The 16,748-nt window shown below is 36.3% G+C and overlaps 1 protein-coding gene across 1 annotated transcript; it reads right to left on the reverse strand.

Moving 5' to 3' along the window:
• Nucleotides 1-2,050: 2,050 nt before the first annotated feature.
• On the reverse strand, nucleotides 2,051-16,683 carry Nudt21 (nudix hydrolase 21). Its single transcript, XM_003472089.5, has 7 exons — nucleotides 16,415-16,683; nucleotides 13,321-13,521; nucleotides 12,212-12,275; nucleotides 10,166-10,255; nucleotides 5,257-5,332; nucleotides 4,457-4,571; nucleotides 2,051-2,367 (listed from the first exon to the last, which is right to left on the reverse strand). Exons 1-7 carry the CDS (start codon nucleotides 16,528-16,530, stop codon nucleotides 2,346-2,348), a joined length of 684 nt encoding a protein of 227 aa, XP_003472137.1. The 5' UTR covers nucleotides 16,531-16,683; the 3' UTR covers nucleotides 2,051-2,345.
• Nucleotides 16,684-16,748: the final 65 nt, after the last annotated feature.

Below are 16,748 nucleotides of genomic sequence, written 5' to 3' on the forward strand. Positions count from 1 at the left end.
TACTTGGCTTTCTGCTTCTTACTTCTGTGCACTGAATACACCAGCTAATTTGGTTACATTTTGTCCAAATACACTGCTAATTTAATGGAAATTTTAAATATCCAAAATAACTGAATATTGTTGCAACAAGGCAAAACAATCAAGTTTAAAATCCTCCAAATATACCATTAATATTATCAGCTCATATACAGAAGTACTACAAACTTTAAAAAAAATCATGATTTTCATCACCAAAGGGAAAAAATTCACTATTTTCCAAAGGGATGTCAATCATAAATGATTTTAAACAACTAAGTGTAACTTTTTAGTTTTTACTCTTACTCAAATATTCCTGGTGTCATTTAGTATTTTTATATAGAATATGCACTATTTGGATTATTCAGGGAAAATAAGATGGTATATGTGGTGGTTATACAATGGAAAAGAAGGCTTTCATTTGTAGACAAACCAGAAACGCAGGGTCTGAAAAATGTTCATTCATCAAGAACCTAAGCTGACCTAGAACTCAGTACTATATAGGTCACTGGGATGCACAATTTAAAACTGTTAGTTTCTGAGGAAGAGCAATAAAGTTCCACATCAAAAGATCTTAATGTTACACAATTCTGTATTTTTTAAATATTTGTAAGAACATACAAAATTTGAATTCCTCTAGTTCTGTATCTATCAGGATAAAGAGTTTTGGGATGCAACTGTATCTGACAAAAGCAAAGCTTTATTTGTACAGTATGAATTTCACACTCAAAACCATCTTTCTTACATCCCAAGGTTAATAACCCAAACTTCAATCAAGGTTTTACTCACTAGGCCTGGTATGAATGACTGACTCAAGCACTTATTTTAGGAAGAAGTGATCAAGAAAGAATTTCTAGGTCAAAGCTTAAGTTACGAAGGACAGGAATGGCCTTGAATCAGATGACTTCAATTCAAATACTACTTACTGACAGCCCTTTATATATCATACCTAGGAAAAAATTTACCTCTCCAACCCCGTAAGATTGCAAGAGCTAATATCTGAAGTGTAGTCTCTAAAGTGTTTCTCTTGAATGCCAAAACAATCATAGGTGATTTTACTCCCATAAATTTGATCCTAATTAATCAGTGTTTTTAGTTGTTTTTTTTTTTTTTTCTTTTTCGTTTTGGGATTGAACTCACGACTGCCTGTTTGCAAGGCAAGCGCTTATGCCGCTGAGCTAAATCCCCAGCCCCAGTGTTTTCAGTTTTTAATTTGGTATTTTTGTCTAAGGCTGACAAAACCTGACCCTTATCATCTCCGCCCTAGAATCCAGTTGCTTCAGAGTACTCCTAAATATTTCTGAAATGCTTTGTCACTTGCTAAAACCAAGTTTTCATTTCTGTGGATATAATTTTAAGTTAATTAAGATAACTTTGTGCACTAAAAGTTCAAAACCTAACCATTTCTACCATTGTTCTAAGAATAAAACACAATTTCATAATAGCAGTAATATCACCATCATTACGTAAAGGAAAAACTAAATGAGCTCTAGTTGAGTCTTTTTCTTATACCAATTCCTGTAACATTGCTGACTTAACCAATTTTAATGGTTTTCCATGTTTTTAGGGTTTGTTGCTTTTAACCTAAGGTCTCAATGGTTATAAAACGTACTGGTCAGTTAATATACTGACTTCTCCATAGAACTCTAGAGCACCAATGGTAAACCAATGGCACGCAAGCTGCAGCAGGGACATGGAACCAAGTATGTAAGTTGTTTTTATTTCCCTAAACTAAAAACTCAGTATACAGGTTTAACTGCAGAGTTGGCACTTTGCAATAAATAACTGGGTTTTGGGTTGCAGTTTGGGCACTCAAATCTCTGTCTAAAATCTAGTACAAAAGTTGCATCTTGAACTCAATCAAAGCAAGCTTCTAAAAGTAATGGAAGATCCTCATCACGAAGGTCTGTACAGGCCTAAAGTCCCTGTATGTGCCCTCTATGGTACCGAAGCAAGGGTTCCATAAAACTCCACTGACCAAAACTGTGTTTTAACATTTACCAGCCTAACAGGGGTAAAAAATGACCCTCAACCACAAGATTTTTCAATGTTTAATGAGAAATTAAAAAACGAAATACAAATAGAAGTTCACTTGCTTTAATGTTGTACAAAAAAGTATGAGAACTAAAAGTAAACATCACATTTGTCTGCATCACTGTCTAGTTCTTCATATTAACTTTATTATTCAAACAATAGGAAGAAGGGAGAAATTTAGGAATTGGGAAAAAGATAAAAATAAAAAAAACTTTTCTACCACATTTATTCTTCTTACACTGTTTATAGCTGTGCTCACAGAGACGGCTTCTTTTACTTCTCCTCTGCGCAGGAATTCAGTTGTATATAAAATTGAACCTGAAATTTTAAAAAGAAAAATGTCTTTATTAAAGTTTTAGTTAAACAGTTTTCACTTTAGGTAAGGAAATTTATCTGGATGTTTCTACTCTTCTTTGATATTTTTAAAATTTTTCTTTCTCTCTCTCTCTCTCTTTCTTTCTTTCCTTTTTTGGTGGTGGTGGGGGGGGACAGGGTCTCACTATGCAGTTCAGGGTCAAGCGTGGTAATACATTCCTGTAATCCCAGCACTCAGGAGGCCAAAGCAGGATTCCTGTGAGAAGTGGCCAGCCTGGGCTATATACTTGAGTTCAAGGCCAGCTTAAATTACATAGTAAGAGTCTGTCTCAAAAAGAAAGAAAGAAAGAAAAAAAAAAACCTATGCAATTCAGGCTGAATTTGTGGCAATATGATACTCCTGTCTCAGCTTCCCAAGTGCTGGGATTACAGGAATGCACCACCATGCCTGACCCACATTTTAAACATGTTCTACACCAAAACAGTTTTCCCTCATCAGTCGTACTTTACATATTAATAAGAGTTTTGCTAGTAATAAAAAAATTGAATCTAAATTTGATTGTGTTCTATGAAGTTCCTTGAAGGCAGGAAAATGTTTTACACATTCTTGGGTTTTTGGTTATTTTGGGTTTTGTTGTCATCATTCTTTTTATAGTCCTGAGGATTGAACCCAGAGCCTATATACTGAGCTATACCCTCCGGTTATTTTTATTGTTTATTTTGAGCAATAAGTTATTAACTGCCCAGGCTGGAGTCAGAATTTCAATCTTTCTGCCTTGCTCAGCCTCCCAGAACGCTGGCGTTAGAGGTGTGTGCCATTACTTCCATCTCATCCCTGAATTCTGATGACTCAGCACAGTTCCTATACTTGACAGGCAGGGTCAGTACCTGGGAGCAGTACCATGAAAAGAACTAATCCGAAGCTCACTGCTGCCTATCAAAAACTTACAATTTTTTTCTTTAGCTACATCTTGCCCAATTTCTTTTACATTGTCTATAGTCAAGTCTATAATAAAGCATACAAAATAAACAATATGGTTAGAAGTTTAAATGAACACGATTTTTTTTAATACCTTAATCTATAACCTAATATAAAGTCAAAGTGAAGGAATAAAAGATGAAGTTTAATTACTGACAAAGTAGAAAGACTAATTTCATACTCAACAACCTTTCACTCCTGGGATTTTTTTTTTTTTTTAAAGTACTGGGACTTGAACTCAGTCTTCACAACAGGCTATGTCCCTAGCCCTTTTTTTTTTTTCCTTTTCTTTCTTTCATTTATTTATTTTTTTGAGACAGGGTCTCACAATCTAGTTCAGACTGGCCTTGAACTTGCTATCTAGGCCAGGCTGGTCTCAGACTCGCAGCAATCCTCCTGCCTCAGCCTCTCAAGTGCTGGGATTACAGGCATGCACCATTATGCCTGGCTATAATTCTCATCCATAGTTGGCTCTAAGGATCACAACCAATATAAAGCTCACTTTTTGAAAAATGGATTTCTCACTCCGCCTAAAAATGCATACTCCATGTAAAAAAATCAGGATCTAATCCCATATTCCTCAGTTTATGGATAACTATAGTAGGGCCGGGGGTTTAGCTCAGCAGCACAAGCACTTGCTTGGCAAGCATGAAGTAGTGAGTTCAATCTCTAATACCAAAAACTAAAACTAATAATAACTACAATAAATTCTGAAAAGGAAAAAGAATATATTACACCAACAGATTTTTAGCACCTTGTTTTTTTTTTTTTGGTACCAACAATCAAACTCACGACTTCATGCTTGCCAGGCAGGTGCTTATGCTGTTGAGCTAAATCCCCAGATCCTGAACCCCTCCCCCGCACCGACTTTTTTAAAAATCAAAGAATTTACCCTAACTGTAGAGAATATCAGATCTGGCGAAAAGCAGCCAGACAAATATCAGAATGTTATGCCACAATTTAAGAGCTGCTTTTTATGGCTTATATGTGAACTAGGAATCCAGATGTCTTAGATTCCTTAAACATCAAAAATGATCAACTACTTCTTAAGTGATTTTAAATTTGACAGTTTTTATGAATGAATAAAAAAAAAAAATGTTCAACTTTCCATACCTGCTCAACAGCTGAGGAAGACTGGAAATGATGGGTCCATATCCTGGTGCATTGTCATACAATTCAAACAATGGTGCAGCTACCAGTTTGTAATTTTTAGGAACTGCAAACAAGGCTAAAATAAACCAAACAATATTCATTTTCTATAATTTCTCATGCAATCACTCTTTCTATTTCATTTAAAATTAATCAATAATTTCATATTTGAGAAAAACTTTTAAGGAAAAATCCTTATTAATACATTTTACTTACACTGTCTAAGACATGAAAATCTTGATTTGAAACTGATTCTCTCAAAAGATCCATACTATTAAGAATCAAGAGAACCTTTATTAAAATACCAAAAGCTAAACAATTATGAAAATACTATAATCTGGTATTTTAGGTTCCATTTAAATTCACTTTTCCCCCTGTACCATGACTGGCACAACTAAGAGAACTAAGTAATTCTGCATAAACATGGTATGTTTTACAGTTCTACAATAAATTTAGAAAAAGAAAAAATTTCAAGGAACTTGGGGAAAACACAAATGTCAATATCCTTGAAACCATTCCAGAAGTTTTTAGATAACTACCTTCAAAAACAAAATAACTGGCTGCCTGTGTTGGTTCACAGTTGTAATCCCATCACTGGGAAGAATGAGGCAGGAGGATCATTCAAGGACAGACTGAACATCATAGTAAGATCCTGCCTCAAAAAAAAAAAAAAAAAAAAAGCCACCAGTGGCATAGGGCCTCGCTGGCAAGCACAGGGTTAAGAGTTTGATTCACACCACAAAAAAACAAAACCAAAAAATTACCTTTCTCTTGAAGCTGAACCAGAAACAACTTCTTATGTTCCTTCGGCTTTGTAATATGTGCAGGAATATATGGATACTAAAATAAAAATGAAAATAATTTGTAGTTTCCAAGAACAACCATTTTTTTTTATATATCAGTATCTTTTCAAATACTCCCATATCTAACAGAAAGCTCAACCCTTTTGAGACTAAGTTCCTCATATCCTCAATATGATTTTATATTAACATATTCCAGAGCTTCATTTATTTATTTATACATTGATTCCCTAGGGCAGTGCAAACTCAGTATCTTCTAGTTTTTCCTTTACCACAGCCAAGTAGCTAAAAGATATACTAATAAATGCTTTCACATATATTTGCTTTTAATTAGTTTTTAATAAAAATATGAGCTGCTTTTTAAATATCATTACTAAAATTGTTCTAGAATCCTGACGTGGATATGTTTACTGCTTTAAAAGTTTAAATATAGCCTGTAAAGTATTTGACAAGATGCTCTTTGCTCCTGTGTCCAACCTTCCCACCCCCAGCACATGCTTCAGGAACACCAGATGCTCTAGTGGAATCCTGCCATCTGGGAAGAGTGTAACTGCTTGGTAAAATTAAGAAAATATTATAGAGAATCTAAAGAGACAAAAATAATTGGAGAGGGGCACTACTAGCTGATTATGAATAATTTTGACATCAAGAAAAAAAGAGATCTTTTTTTAGTGTGTATGTCATAAAAAACCTCTCACAGATGTCCCCACAATATATTCAGAAATTGATTTTACTTCTGGAGTTGTATTTGAAGACAGTAGAGAGGAAACTACTGAAAATAAGTATGAATGGGGAGTGGAATAAAAGCAGAAGCTAGCAAAGGCAGTATACCATCACCCCGACTTTACACTGGAACTTCTGCTAAGAGGCCAACCACTTTTCTCAAGAATGAAGCCAAAATTCAACTGCACCTGTTCAACTTTTATCTACTTATAAAAGTCTATGTTACGCTGGGGATACAGCTCAGTAGCATAAGTGCATGCCTGGCAAGCACAAGGTCCACAGTTCGATTCCCATTACCAACAAAACAAAACAAAAAGAAAAGAAAAGTCAAGTCTATGTTATTTCCCAGTGTTACCCACTGCCATTCAACCATCCCTAAGGCATCCCTAAGGGAACCTAGGCAACTGTGCCAGGCTTTAGCAATTCCCCACACCACCATAAAAATCAGGGACATTAGCACCAGAGACAAAAAGGTGAGAAGTGACTTGAATAGCACATGTTAAAAAATCTATTTCACAGACAACACATTTCCAAACCATGACCAATAATTTTCTTCTACTTGGGCCTACAAATGCCTTTAAAAAAAAACAAAAAACAAAACCAAAAACTGTCTCAGTGTAAACCAACTTGCACTACATGAAAAGGCCAAGCTAGGGAAATGATGTTGGCCTCTCTCCTATCTAAAACTCTAGGAGAACTTTTGATCTTTAACAGTGGTAGCAAACCATGGTATATATGTTGCAGCAGGCTGTTTTTATCACTGAAAGTGGTGCTACTGTGTTTTTCTTTTAATGTGTAATTTTTCTTTTCTTTCTGGCTTTCTGAGATGACCTCACCATGTAGCACAGACTGGCCTCAAACTCTCAGCATTCCTCCTGCCTCAGCCTCCTGAATGCTGAAATTACAGGTGTATGCCACAATGTCCAGCTGTTTTTTCTAAACTAAAACCTCAGTACAGTATTCAGGTTTAATTGCAGTGCTGGAATTTTGTGATAAAATAGATGTGTTTTGGATCATGGTTTGGGCACTTGGCCTCTAAAAGTTTCACCATCACTATATATCAAAAGGACTCAAGATCCAACTTTAAAATGTTCCTGCACTACTCAAAGTAGGAAAATGTAGCCATATGTGGCGGCTCATATCTATAACCCCAGCATTCAGGAGGCTGAAGGAGAATCACCTTGAGTTTGAGGTCGGCTTGGACTACATAGTGAGTTAAAGGACCGCTTGAATTACATAGTGAAACCCTGTCTTTAAAAAAAAAAAAAAAAAAAAAAAAAAAAAAAAAAAAAAGGCGGGGATTTAGCTCAGTGGCATAAGAACCTGCCTGGCAAGTGCAAGGTCATGAGTTTGATCTTCAGTACAAAAAAAAAAAAAGCCTGAGCAGTACTGATATTATCAATAATGGATTACAATATATTAACTACACTTAATTTTATGAGCTCATACTGACTAGCCAAACACTTTGGGTCACAGTACATCATTCTCCCCAAGATTTTATAGCTGCTGGGTTCAGATACATCTGAAACTTTTCTGCTTCTCAGCCTCCAAACTTATCCAGACCCTGGAATCTCTGAAAGGATTCTTAGACTCGATCTCAAAGTACAAGGGAATTAATACAATTCTTAGCCAATGGGAGACAGCAGTCCCAGCCTCTATCTTTCTGGTGGACAATTCTGAGGAGCATTCCACAAAGTTTATGACAGTCCTTAGAAATATCAATCTAGTTTAACACAGCTGTAATAAAGAGCAACAATATTATCTTTTAATTTTACTTCAGCTTCTGGTCTCCCTAACCCTATACTCTTTTGCTTCCTCTGATCATCTCCCAAACTATCTGCACCAAAGTCTATGTCATATTCTTCATGCTGAGTAAAGTCTTCAGAAGAGGCTAAGGAATGAACTCATTTTTCTGAAAACTGTTTTTACTAAAAGCATCTATTCTTAACTTTACAAATGACTGTTTACTTCAGGTTAACCACATAGTTGATGAGAGAAGCATCTCTATAAAAGGATCACAACCCTATATCAAATATTATAAGAAGAATCAAAGAGGTATCATAAAATTCCTGATGGAAATACTCAGAACCATCTGTGGAAGCCAGCTTCTTGGAGACACCTACTGATCCTCACCTCCTGCCATCTACACCTTCTGAGGTCTTCTCCCACCGTGTACTAGGCTATGGGCAATAGTGAAGAGCAGAAGCAACGCCCTGCTGCTGCCAAGACTAGGTTAGACTGTAGCTTCATACTTTTTTTGTTCCTGTCTCTCTGCATCTGCTGAATTACATTCTCAGGATGAAGCCAGGTTCCCTGCTGAGTGTTATTCTGAGGAAATGTTCTCATGACAAGAAACTGAGGAAAGTCTTGGGTCAACAGCCAGCAAAAACTGAAGCCTTCAGTCCAATGTCCTAGCAGGGACTGAGAGGTCTGCTAACAAACACATGTGAGCCAAGGATCAGATCCTACCCCCAGTTCAGGGTATGATGCAGTCCCAGCTGACCACGTGACTAACTTCATTAGAGAACCTAAGCTAAAGCTAACCTACAGGGTAGGTCCCAGATCCTGATAAACTGACTTAAGATAAATACTTGTAGATTTGGAATGTTAAATTTTAAAGTACAGGTAAGTACTTCTTATGAGAAATGCTTAGGATGCATTTTAGATTTCCAAGTTTTTCAAATTTTAGAGTATCTGCATAGACATGACCAAGTTAAACACATCTCACTGAGAAATCCAAAGTTCAAAAACCCAAAACTTTGTTGGTAGTGCTGGGGATTTAATCCATGGCCTCACACATGCAAGGCAAATAGTTTATTACTGAGCTTCCCCATTTGATCCTTTGTTACTGTTTTGAAACAGAATCTTACTAAATTTTCCAGACTGACTTCAAACTTGTAGTCTTCCTACCTCAGCCCAACAAGTAGCTGAGATTCAGGCATATGCCACCATGCCTGGCTGTGTCAACCAGAGGATCCTAGATTTCAGATGTCTGGATTAGGGGTGTTCAACCTGTAATGTGTTATAAAGCAATAAATAATATACTATCCATGACAAGTCTTTTTGCACCCCCCACATACCCTAACTGTTAATTAAACCTGCATCCAATCTCTTAATCTAATTATCAATTTACAGGCCACACAGGACAAAGAGCTACACTTCAATGACAACAGGAGAATACAATTAGCAGTGGAACACTGATGACTTCAAACAGCCTTTCATTTACAGAGAAAAGAGGTAGCCAATCTGTAGATACAAGACTGCCCTAATTCAAACAAATATAAAAAAACCTGCATATGTGAAAACAAAAGAGGGCATCAACCTGCATCAACCTTTGCATAAAAAATGCAACCATAATGCAAACAAAAACAAAAATAAAAAATGTGAAAGAATGACTATATACTTAATGTTATGAAATTATTTTAGTATAATAGTATGTGGTTATACTTAAAATGAATATGAGAAGGGAATGGGAAGTATAAAAATGATCAGACTTTGCTATATGTATCTGTTAAGCCCCAAACTAAATCTAATCATTGTTTATAGCAAACACATAAAAAATCCTTATCTAAAGTATTTTAAATAGATATTTTTTCAGTGCCTAGGACCAAACCCAGGCCTTAAGCATTTTAATTAGGTGTGCTACAACTGGGCTATACCCCAGTCCTGAAATATTCACAATGAAAACAGTATGTAGGATTTGCTTCACAATAATCCAGTGTGAGGGTAGGGTGAATGGAGTACTACGTGGCAGGGAGCTGATGAAATATGCTTGCTGGTGAGTTGCTAACTATACAATCGGATGACCGGTTACTGGATTCATTTATTATTATCTTCTCTACTTTCACATATTTTCAAAATCTTCCCTTACAAGAAAAAAGATGTTTGGGTTTGTAACTCTACATTAAGGAGTGGAGAAATTTCAAGTTACTATGTTTGAAGAGTCTCTATTTTTTTTTTTTTTTTTTTGGTACTAGGGATTGAACTCACAACTTCGTACTTGCCAGGCAGGCGCTTATGCCACTGAGCTAAATCCAGGCCATAGCCTCTATTTTTAAAAGCATTTTTAATAAATCTTATTTGATTATTTTTAAATGCCAGGAACTAAACTATTTACCCAAATGCCCAGAAAATGTAATTGCACACTGACCTGAGGAGGCTCAAAATTTGGCCTCCACCAGTTACCAATGCAGTCATCAATGACCCAGTCTTGTAGGACTCCATCCTGGCGACCCAGAATCTGTCAAAAGAATCAACACAGGTTGTGACCTAAATAACTGTACTTAACAATGCTCTTCTTGGGTCTATAGCAGGACTGGCAGAAGGCAGCAACGAAGAGCAAGGCAGGCAGCCTGCGAGGAACAGGCTTCTGTTATTCTGCTTGCTTCCTTGCTGCTTGCTGGCTCTTGTCTGGCCTGCCACTGATGATTTCTCCTCTGTGATTCCCCTCTGCCATGCTACCTTGGTCTGGAGCCAGCTGACTAGGAACTGAAACCTCTATAAACTATAAGGTAAAATAAACCTTTCCTCTTACAAACTTTTTTTTTTTTTTGGTACCAAGGATTGAACTCACAACCTCATGCATGTGAGGCAGGTGATTACACCACTGAATTAAATCCCTGGCCCAACTTTTCCTCTTTTAACTTGTGGGTGTTACGTATTCTGTCTCAATGACAAGAAAAGTAACTAAGACAGTTGGTTATGATTTGCCCAACTGCTTTTCAGCTTCCCCCATTTTTTTCTTGTGACTGTCTCAATTTGTACTCCCTCCTAATGCATCTTCCTTTCCTTTTCCTTTCTTCTTTTGACAGGGTCTCACTATAACACTTCAAACTGGCCTTGGACTTACTATGCCTATGCAGGCCTCAAACTCATGGTGATCCTCCTGCCTCAGCCTTCCAAATGCTAGGACTATAAGCATGAGCCACCACACCCAGTGGCTCTTAACATTTTAAAAATGGAAACACTTAGAACAGGGTCTAAAAAAATGAAAACGCTTAGAACAGGGTCTCTCGCACAGTACTGGTACATCTATCTTTTTTTGGGGGGGTTTCACTATACAGTTTAAACTGTCCTTAATCTCACTAGATAGCCCAGGCTGGCCTCAAACTTGTGTTGCTCCTCCTGCCTCAGTCTTTCAAGTGCTGGGATTATAAGCATGTACTACTACGCCCAGCTTGGTATTTATTTTTTTAAAGATACACTTTTCCTGCCTTTTTGGTGGGTTTTCAGAAGAAGTGGAATTAATCAGATATTCAATCTACCATCTATGAACATCACACCACATGTAAAAGTTAATCTCTCAAAAACCAAACCAAAAAAAACAAACTAAATGGTCAATAGTGGAAGAATTACAGGTGATTTTAGTTTTGTTCTGTCTTTCAGTGTATCATGATTTTTGTAGATAAGTTTATTAGTTTTGCAACTAAAAGAGAGATTAAATGTTAAAAACTAAAAAATTAAAAATACTATTTATTTCAACAGCCTTCAGTATCTAGGCATTAGTTTCCAATTCTTCAAAGCCAGACACTAGAATGATCTTTTTAAAGAAGTACAATTTGGGCATAATCCTTAAGATATATGCAAAAATGAAAACATTAAGAAATCTTTCTCTTACTCAAAATTCTATAGAGCCCTACTGTTAACAAAACTGCTAGGATTCAAATCTTCAGTTTCATTACACACTAGCTGTTATAACATCAAGTTATTCAAACCCATAACCCAGCTTCCTTATCCATAAAACAGGATTTATAATAACACCTACTTCCCTAAACTATTGATGATTAATGGAATTACTACATATAAAACGCTTAGAACAGGGCCTCTCGCACAGTACTGGTACATGCTGGTTTCTTATTTACCATTATTCTTACATCAACATTTCCACTTTTATCAGGATTCCTCTTACTTCTTTTTTGAGGGGTGGGAGACACCAAGAATCCAACTCAGGATCTTATGATTGCCACGTAGCCACTGTGCTGCTATACCCCTAGCCCACTAACATTTCCATTTTTAAAATGTTAAGATAAGTATAAATTCAACTTGCAGAAAATAAACATTATACTAATGTTTGGGTTTCATTTATACTTATTGAAAACAAAAACAAAATAAACTTAACCTTTTCATAAGCTATAACAAAAGATAGTGGTATTCAGATGAGCAACAAAACTGTCAAAATGACTAAATAGAAAAATACCTCTGTCATTAAGCGTTTTAGTCCTTCAACTTCATCTTCTCCTGGATTAAGTTCACCACCAGGTCTGTATAAAGATTAACAATTTCAACTTAATACAATTTGGTTATAACAGGAAGAATATATTAACTTTCCATCAGGCAGCTAAATATTTCACTATAGGATAAGGCACTCAAAACTAACAAATATCAACAGCAGAGGAAAAAATATGCAGGAAAGTTGACCAAACTAACAGTATACAATGCTAGTTTTAAAAAGAAAATATATATAATACAGCATATACACAAATGTAAGTGCTGGTCACCAATACATCCCAATATCCTCTCTGAACTGATGGCATTCTTTAGGTCTAAAGAATAAGACATTTTTCAAGAATTTCAACCTTAGAATAAATAAGATCCAAAATGTACAATAGATATTGTATAGGAAGAAACTGTTCAAAAGGAAACAGAAACTGGGATGGGGGAAGGAGAAAACAAGGAAGAGAAAAGGAAAAATATATATACATACATACATGATAGTTCTACTACTAGCTTCTGTTAGTTCATTGAAAAGGTGTGTACTAATACTGTTTAGACAATTTTTCATGCTTATGTCTTGTACTCTGAGTAACTACTTTGAAGACGCAAATGTTATTACACGCAATGCATTAACCATTATTACTCTATTATCTTGTTTTGAATTTTTTCTCTTTAAAATAAAATTAAGAAAGAAAAAAAAAAGAACTTCAATCTAAGTTTGAAATTTTTTGTGGTATCATCCAACAGTTGCGGACTAACCATATAATAAAAATTTTATGACTTTATAAGGAAGAACTAAACTACATCATACTAAGGGAGAAATACTATCAACTGCTCTTAGTAATTCTACCATAATACTTTTTCCTACCAAACTCAATCAGTAACATCAACAATATACAGGCATATGAAGATTTCTAGTGAGAAAAATAAATGAATACTACACTAAAGAAAATACTTATTTTTTTTTCCTAAAGGCTCTATTACCAGCAATGTTTGTTGAAATAAATGACTAAAGGCGAAAGTTGTACTCCACAGCTGCATAAATCTCATTAAAAGTTATTCCATTAAATGTTAATTTCTAACAACACTTACAATTTGAAGAAAGTTGTTCCCAGCTGTAGTAGTAACACATGGGGAAGCCGGTGCTCATGTACAATCAGAACCCCTTCTACAGTTCTCCTCATTCCAATTTTATCAAATTCCTCCCTCATGCGTTGAAATCTGGCTGCAACCGAGCTGTCCTTTTCATAGAGAGGCTCTTTTGTACCAAAAGTGTAGTTGGTAAGGGGGTACCTATGATCCAAAGACAAGTAACTAGCATGAGAACTGAAGACCGTAACATGCCACAACAGATAGCAATCACAGAGAAAGAAACCATGGTCAAATGTGTCCACATTGTCCTCAGAAACAAAACCAAAAGATTTGTCCCAAATTACCTAATTAGCTAATGAAATGGCAGTGATTACAATATGCTTTGGACTCTTAAAACCAGAGCTTCCACATGACCAAGACATAACCTTGTCAGGTGTGGTGCTACTCATATGTAATAACAGTCCTACGGAGGCTGAGGCAGGAGGATTACAAATTTGAGTACAGTCTCTCAAGCATAGGTAACACTACCTCAAGGTCCTTAAATGCTTAGAGAGAAGATAATTTAGAAATTAGTAATACTCTGGTTTTACATCATGGTTGTTATACCAACAATAACCAACCTAGTTCCTCTAATCTAATCATAATTCTAGTAATTATCAGTGTTAATGGCTAATCTCTTTTTTTCCTATATGCTGAGCCACTACTGCCTATTATCTTTCCAGTTTTCTATCGTTGTTAACTGCCCTCAGCTTTTTCTAGCATCATAACCTTTTCTTTTCAGATCAACTTTTCTGTATTTTCTTTCCAACCTAAAGCTAGTAAGAAGTCTTTCTTGCCGTCTGTATTCATTCTATTCAGTAACCTTATTCTTTTTTTCTCATGAGAATCTTCTACTCACAATATGTAATCTGAGTATTCATCCTTCTACCAAGAACTCAAAATATAGCTTATACTGTCAAAGACAGTTTTCATCTTACCTAGCGAAGATCAAATTTTTCCTTAAAGATAGTTTATATCTCCACATTTCTAGTGTATCATATATATCTTCTTATAATCCTATGATTATGTACCTTCCAGTAAGAATGTTTTAGTCACATTCACAATGTATTTATCGAAAGTCCTTGATATTATAGTTAACTACACATCTATTCCACTCTGTTATTACTGAAAAGGAAAAATCAAGGTTGCTAAAACAACAAAAAATTGATTTCAGAAGCCAAATCTAGGCATAAAAGCAGCTCTAAAATAATTAAAATACATTGTCTCCAGGATATTTTACGGATCATAAAGAACTTCTCCAGTGTACCCAAAGCTAAATCTAACACTGTCTAGCACTATGTGCCTGACAAGTGTTTAAAATACTTTCTATGTGTTAAAAATTTAGTTCTCACAACCCAAATTAGAAAGAACTAAGGTTACACAACACCTCTCCATTGCAAAAGCCAACTCGCATATCAGTAAGCCCAGATTATCTATCATCATACAGTGTGCATCCCAAAGCATGCATAATATCTTTCTTCCTCACCACTGTATACCCAATATTATGTACAATGTCTGGTAACAAGTACACATGTAGTATTTCCTAAACAAAAATATACTGAGGTAGATTTATTTTCAATTATCAGTACTTATCAGTATTGATCAACTTAAATTCAGTGATTATTTCTCCATACTACATTCACAAAGTATCAGTATACAATTTCAATGTAGCAAAGTGTAACATTTTTCTGAAAGCACAACTATTTCACCAATTTTTCATAACAATTGCATGCTGAACCTCAATGCCAAAAAGAAAAGCACATCAAAACTGGATTTTAGTTCTGCTCATTACTGAATATAATCCCAAAGTTGTGCGTTCACACTTTAAAAATGCTGGCTTTTCCATTTCATGGGAATCTTATGAGGGTATTCTAAAAAAAAGTGACATGAAATTAAAGTGCTACAAGTTAACATAAAGTTACACAAATTAATTTTATACACACAACTATCAACCAATTTTGACTTTATAAAGCCTAGCATTTTATTACCTAAAGTTCCAAGCCAGCACCTTTTTGCAAAAGAAAAACAAAATAAAAAACACAATAATACATATCTTTTTAACTTCAAACCACTTTTGGTTTGGAGGATGAAAGTTCATTTATGCTACACTGCCTCACAAACTCAAAAATGAAAGATACTGACAATTTCTTGAGGAAGACACAGCTCAAATACCAATTGTTTCGGTAAAATTACTTTTGAGAGTGACTGAAATGCAATGATTTGCAGCCAAGCAAACCTGTGACTCAGATGCACACCTGTAATTCCAGCACTCAGGAGGTTGAGGCAAAGCCAGCCTGAACTACAAAGGGAGATCCTGTCTCAGCCTCCCTAAAAAAACCCCAAAGCAATGGTTTCCTTAAAGAAAAAGATGTGTTGAAAATAAAACATAGGCAACATTTTGCTCCTTTTCAGAGTCTGCATGACTATCAAACTAGTGTCCACGTCGCCAAAGGAGAATCTACAGGGTGCTCGAGATCCCCTCGCTGTGAAACAGAACAAAACATGGGGTATGCACAAAGCGAGCTACTACTAGACAGGGCTTAAAGGAAAAAACTAAACCTACAAATTTTGGGTATATCTTGAAAGCTTGCTATTACAGAAAAGTATAAAGCGCTAAAATGATAGTTCTACCATTTATTTCAAATAAAAACAGATAAGGCAATACCATACAGGTGATGTGAAAGCCCAAAAGGGAAGAATTTTTAAAAACATATTCTGACAGGTAAGGAAAGGATAAATTCAAAACAAACTTCGGTGTTACTCATAATGACTGAATATGGGAGAATGGGAAACATGTTTTCTTTCAAAACGATAAACCTGGACTGGGGATGTAGCTTAGCGGCGCGGTGCCTGCCTGGCAAGCGCGAGATCTTGAGTTCGATTCCCGGTTATATATATGTACATTCATACATATATATATATGGAACACCTTTTCTAAATGGACTCTAAAGCCTTGCGGTTGGATGACGTTCCCCGGGCAGGGAGGCGCGCCGGAAGGAGAAGCCCCTGTTGCAGATGTTCACAAGGATGCCCGTGAAGGCCGCGCCACACTTACAGGTTGATGGTGCGCTCCAAGGTGAGGGGCTTGGTCTGCTGGATGTACTTGTTGCCGAACTGGTTGACTCCCCGCGGCCAGCCCGTCTGCGAACGATTGGGCGGTACCACAGACATGCTGGCAAGCTCTGGCCTTGGAAGCGAGCAGGAAGCCGGAGGAAGGGGAAACTTTCCCAGTTCGGTCAGCGGTTATCTGCGTCCCGCTCAGTAGCCGCCACCCGCCATTAACAAAAAAGCGCAGAGGGATCCCTACTTACGCCGGAAGTGAATCTGACCTCCCCGGCGGTAGGAAGTGGAGAGGCTAAGGCCTTCCAGGTCGAACCACTTTGGACCAA

Source organism: Cavia porcellus, unplaced genomic scaffold (genome assembly GCF_034190915.1).
Source record: "Cavia porcellus strain 051 isolate PalLab524CR breed Dunkin Hartley unplaced genomic scaffold, mCavPor4.1 scaffold_4, whole genome shotgun sequence".
NCBI lineage: Eukaryota > Metazoa > Chordata > Mammalia > Rodentia > Caviidae > Cavia > Cavia porcellus.

Coding starts and splice junctions, on each gene's coding strand:
- Nudt21 (XM_003472089.5), bottom strand. CDS start 16,530: ATGTCTGTGGTACCGCCCAATCGTTCGCAGACGGGCTGGCCGCGGGGA. Junction 13,522..16,414: donor TTGGAGCGCACCATCAACCT/GTAAGTGTGGCG, acceptor TTTGGATCATAG/GTACCCCCTTACCAACTACA. Junction 4,572..5,256: donor GGTTCAGCTTCAAGAGAAAG/GTAATTTTTTGG, acceptor GGTTTATTTTAG/CCTTGTTTGCAGTTCCTAAA.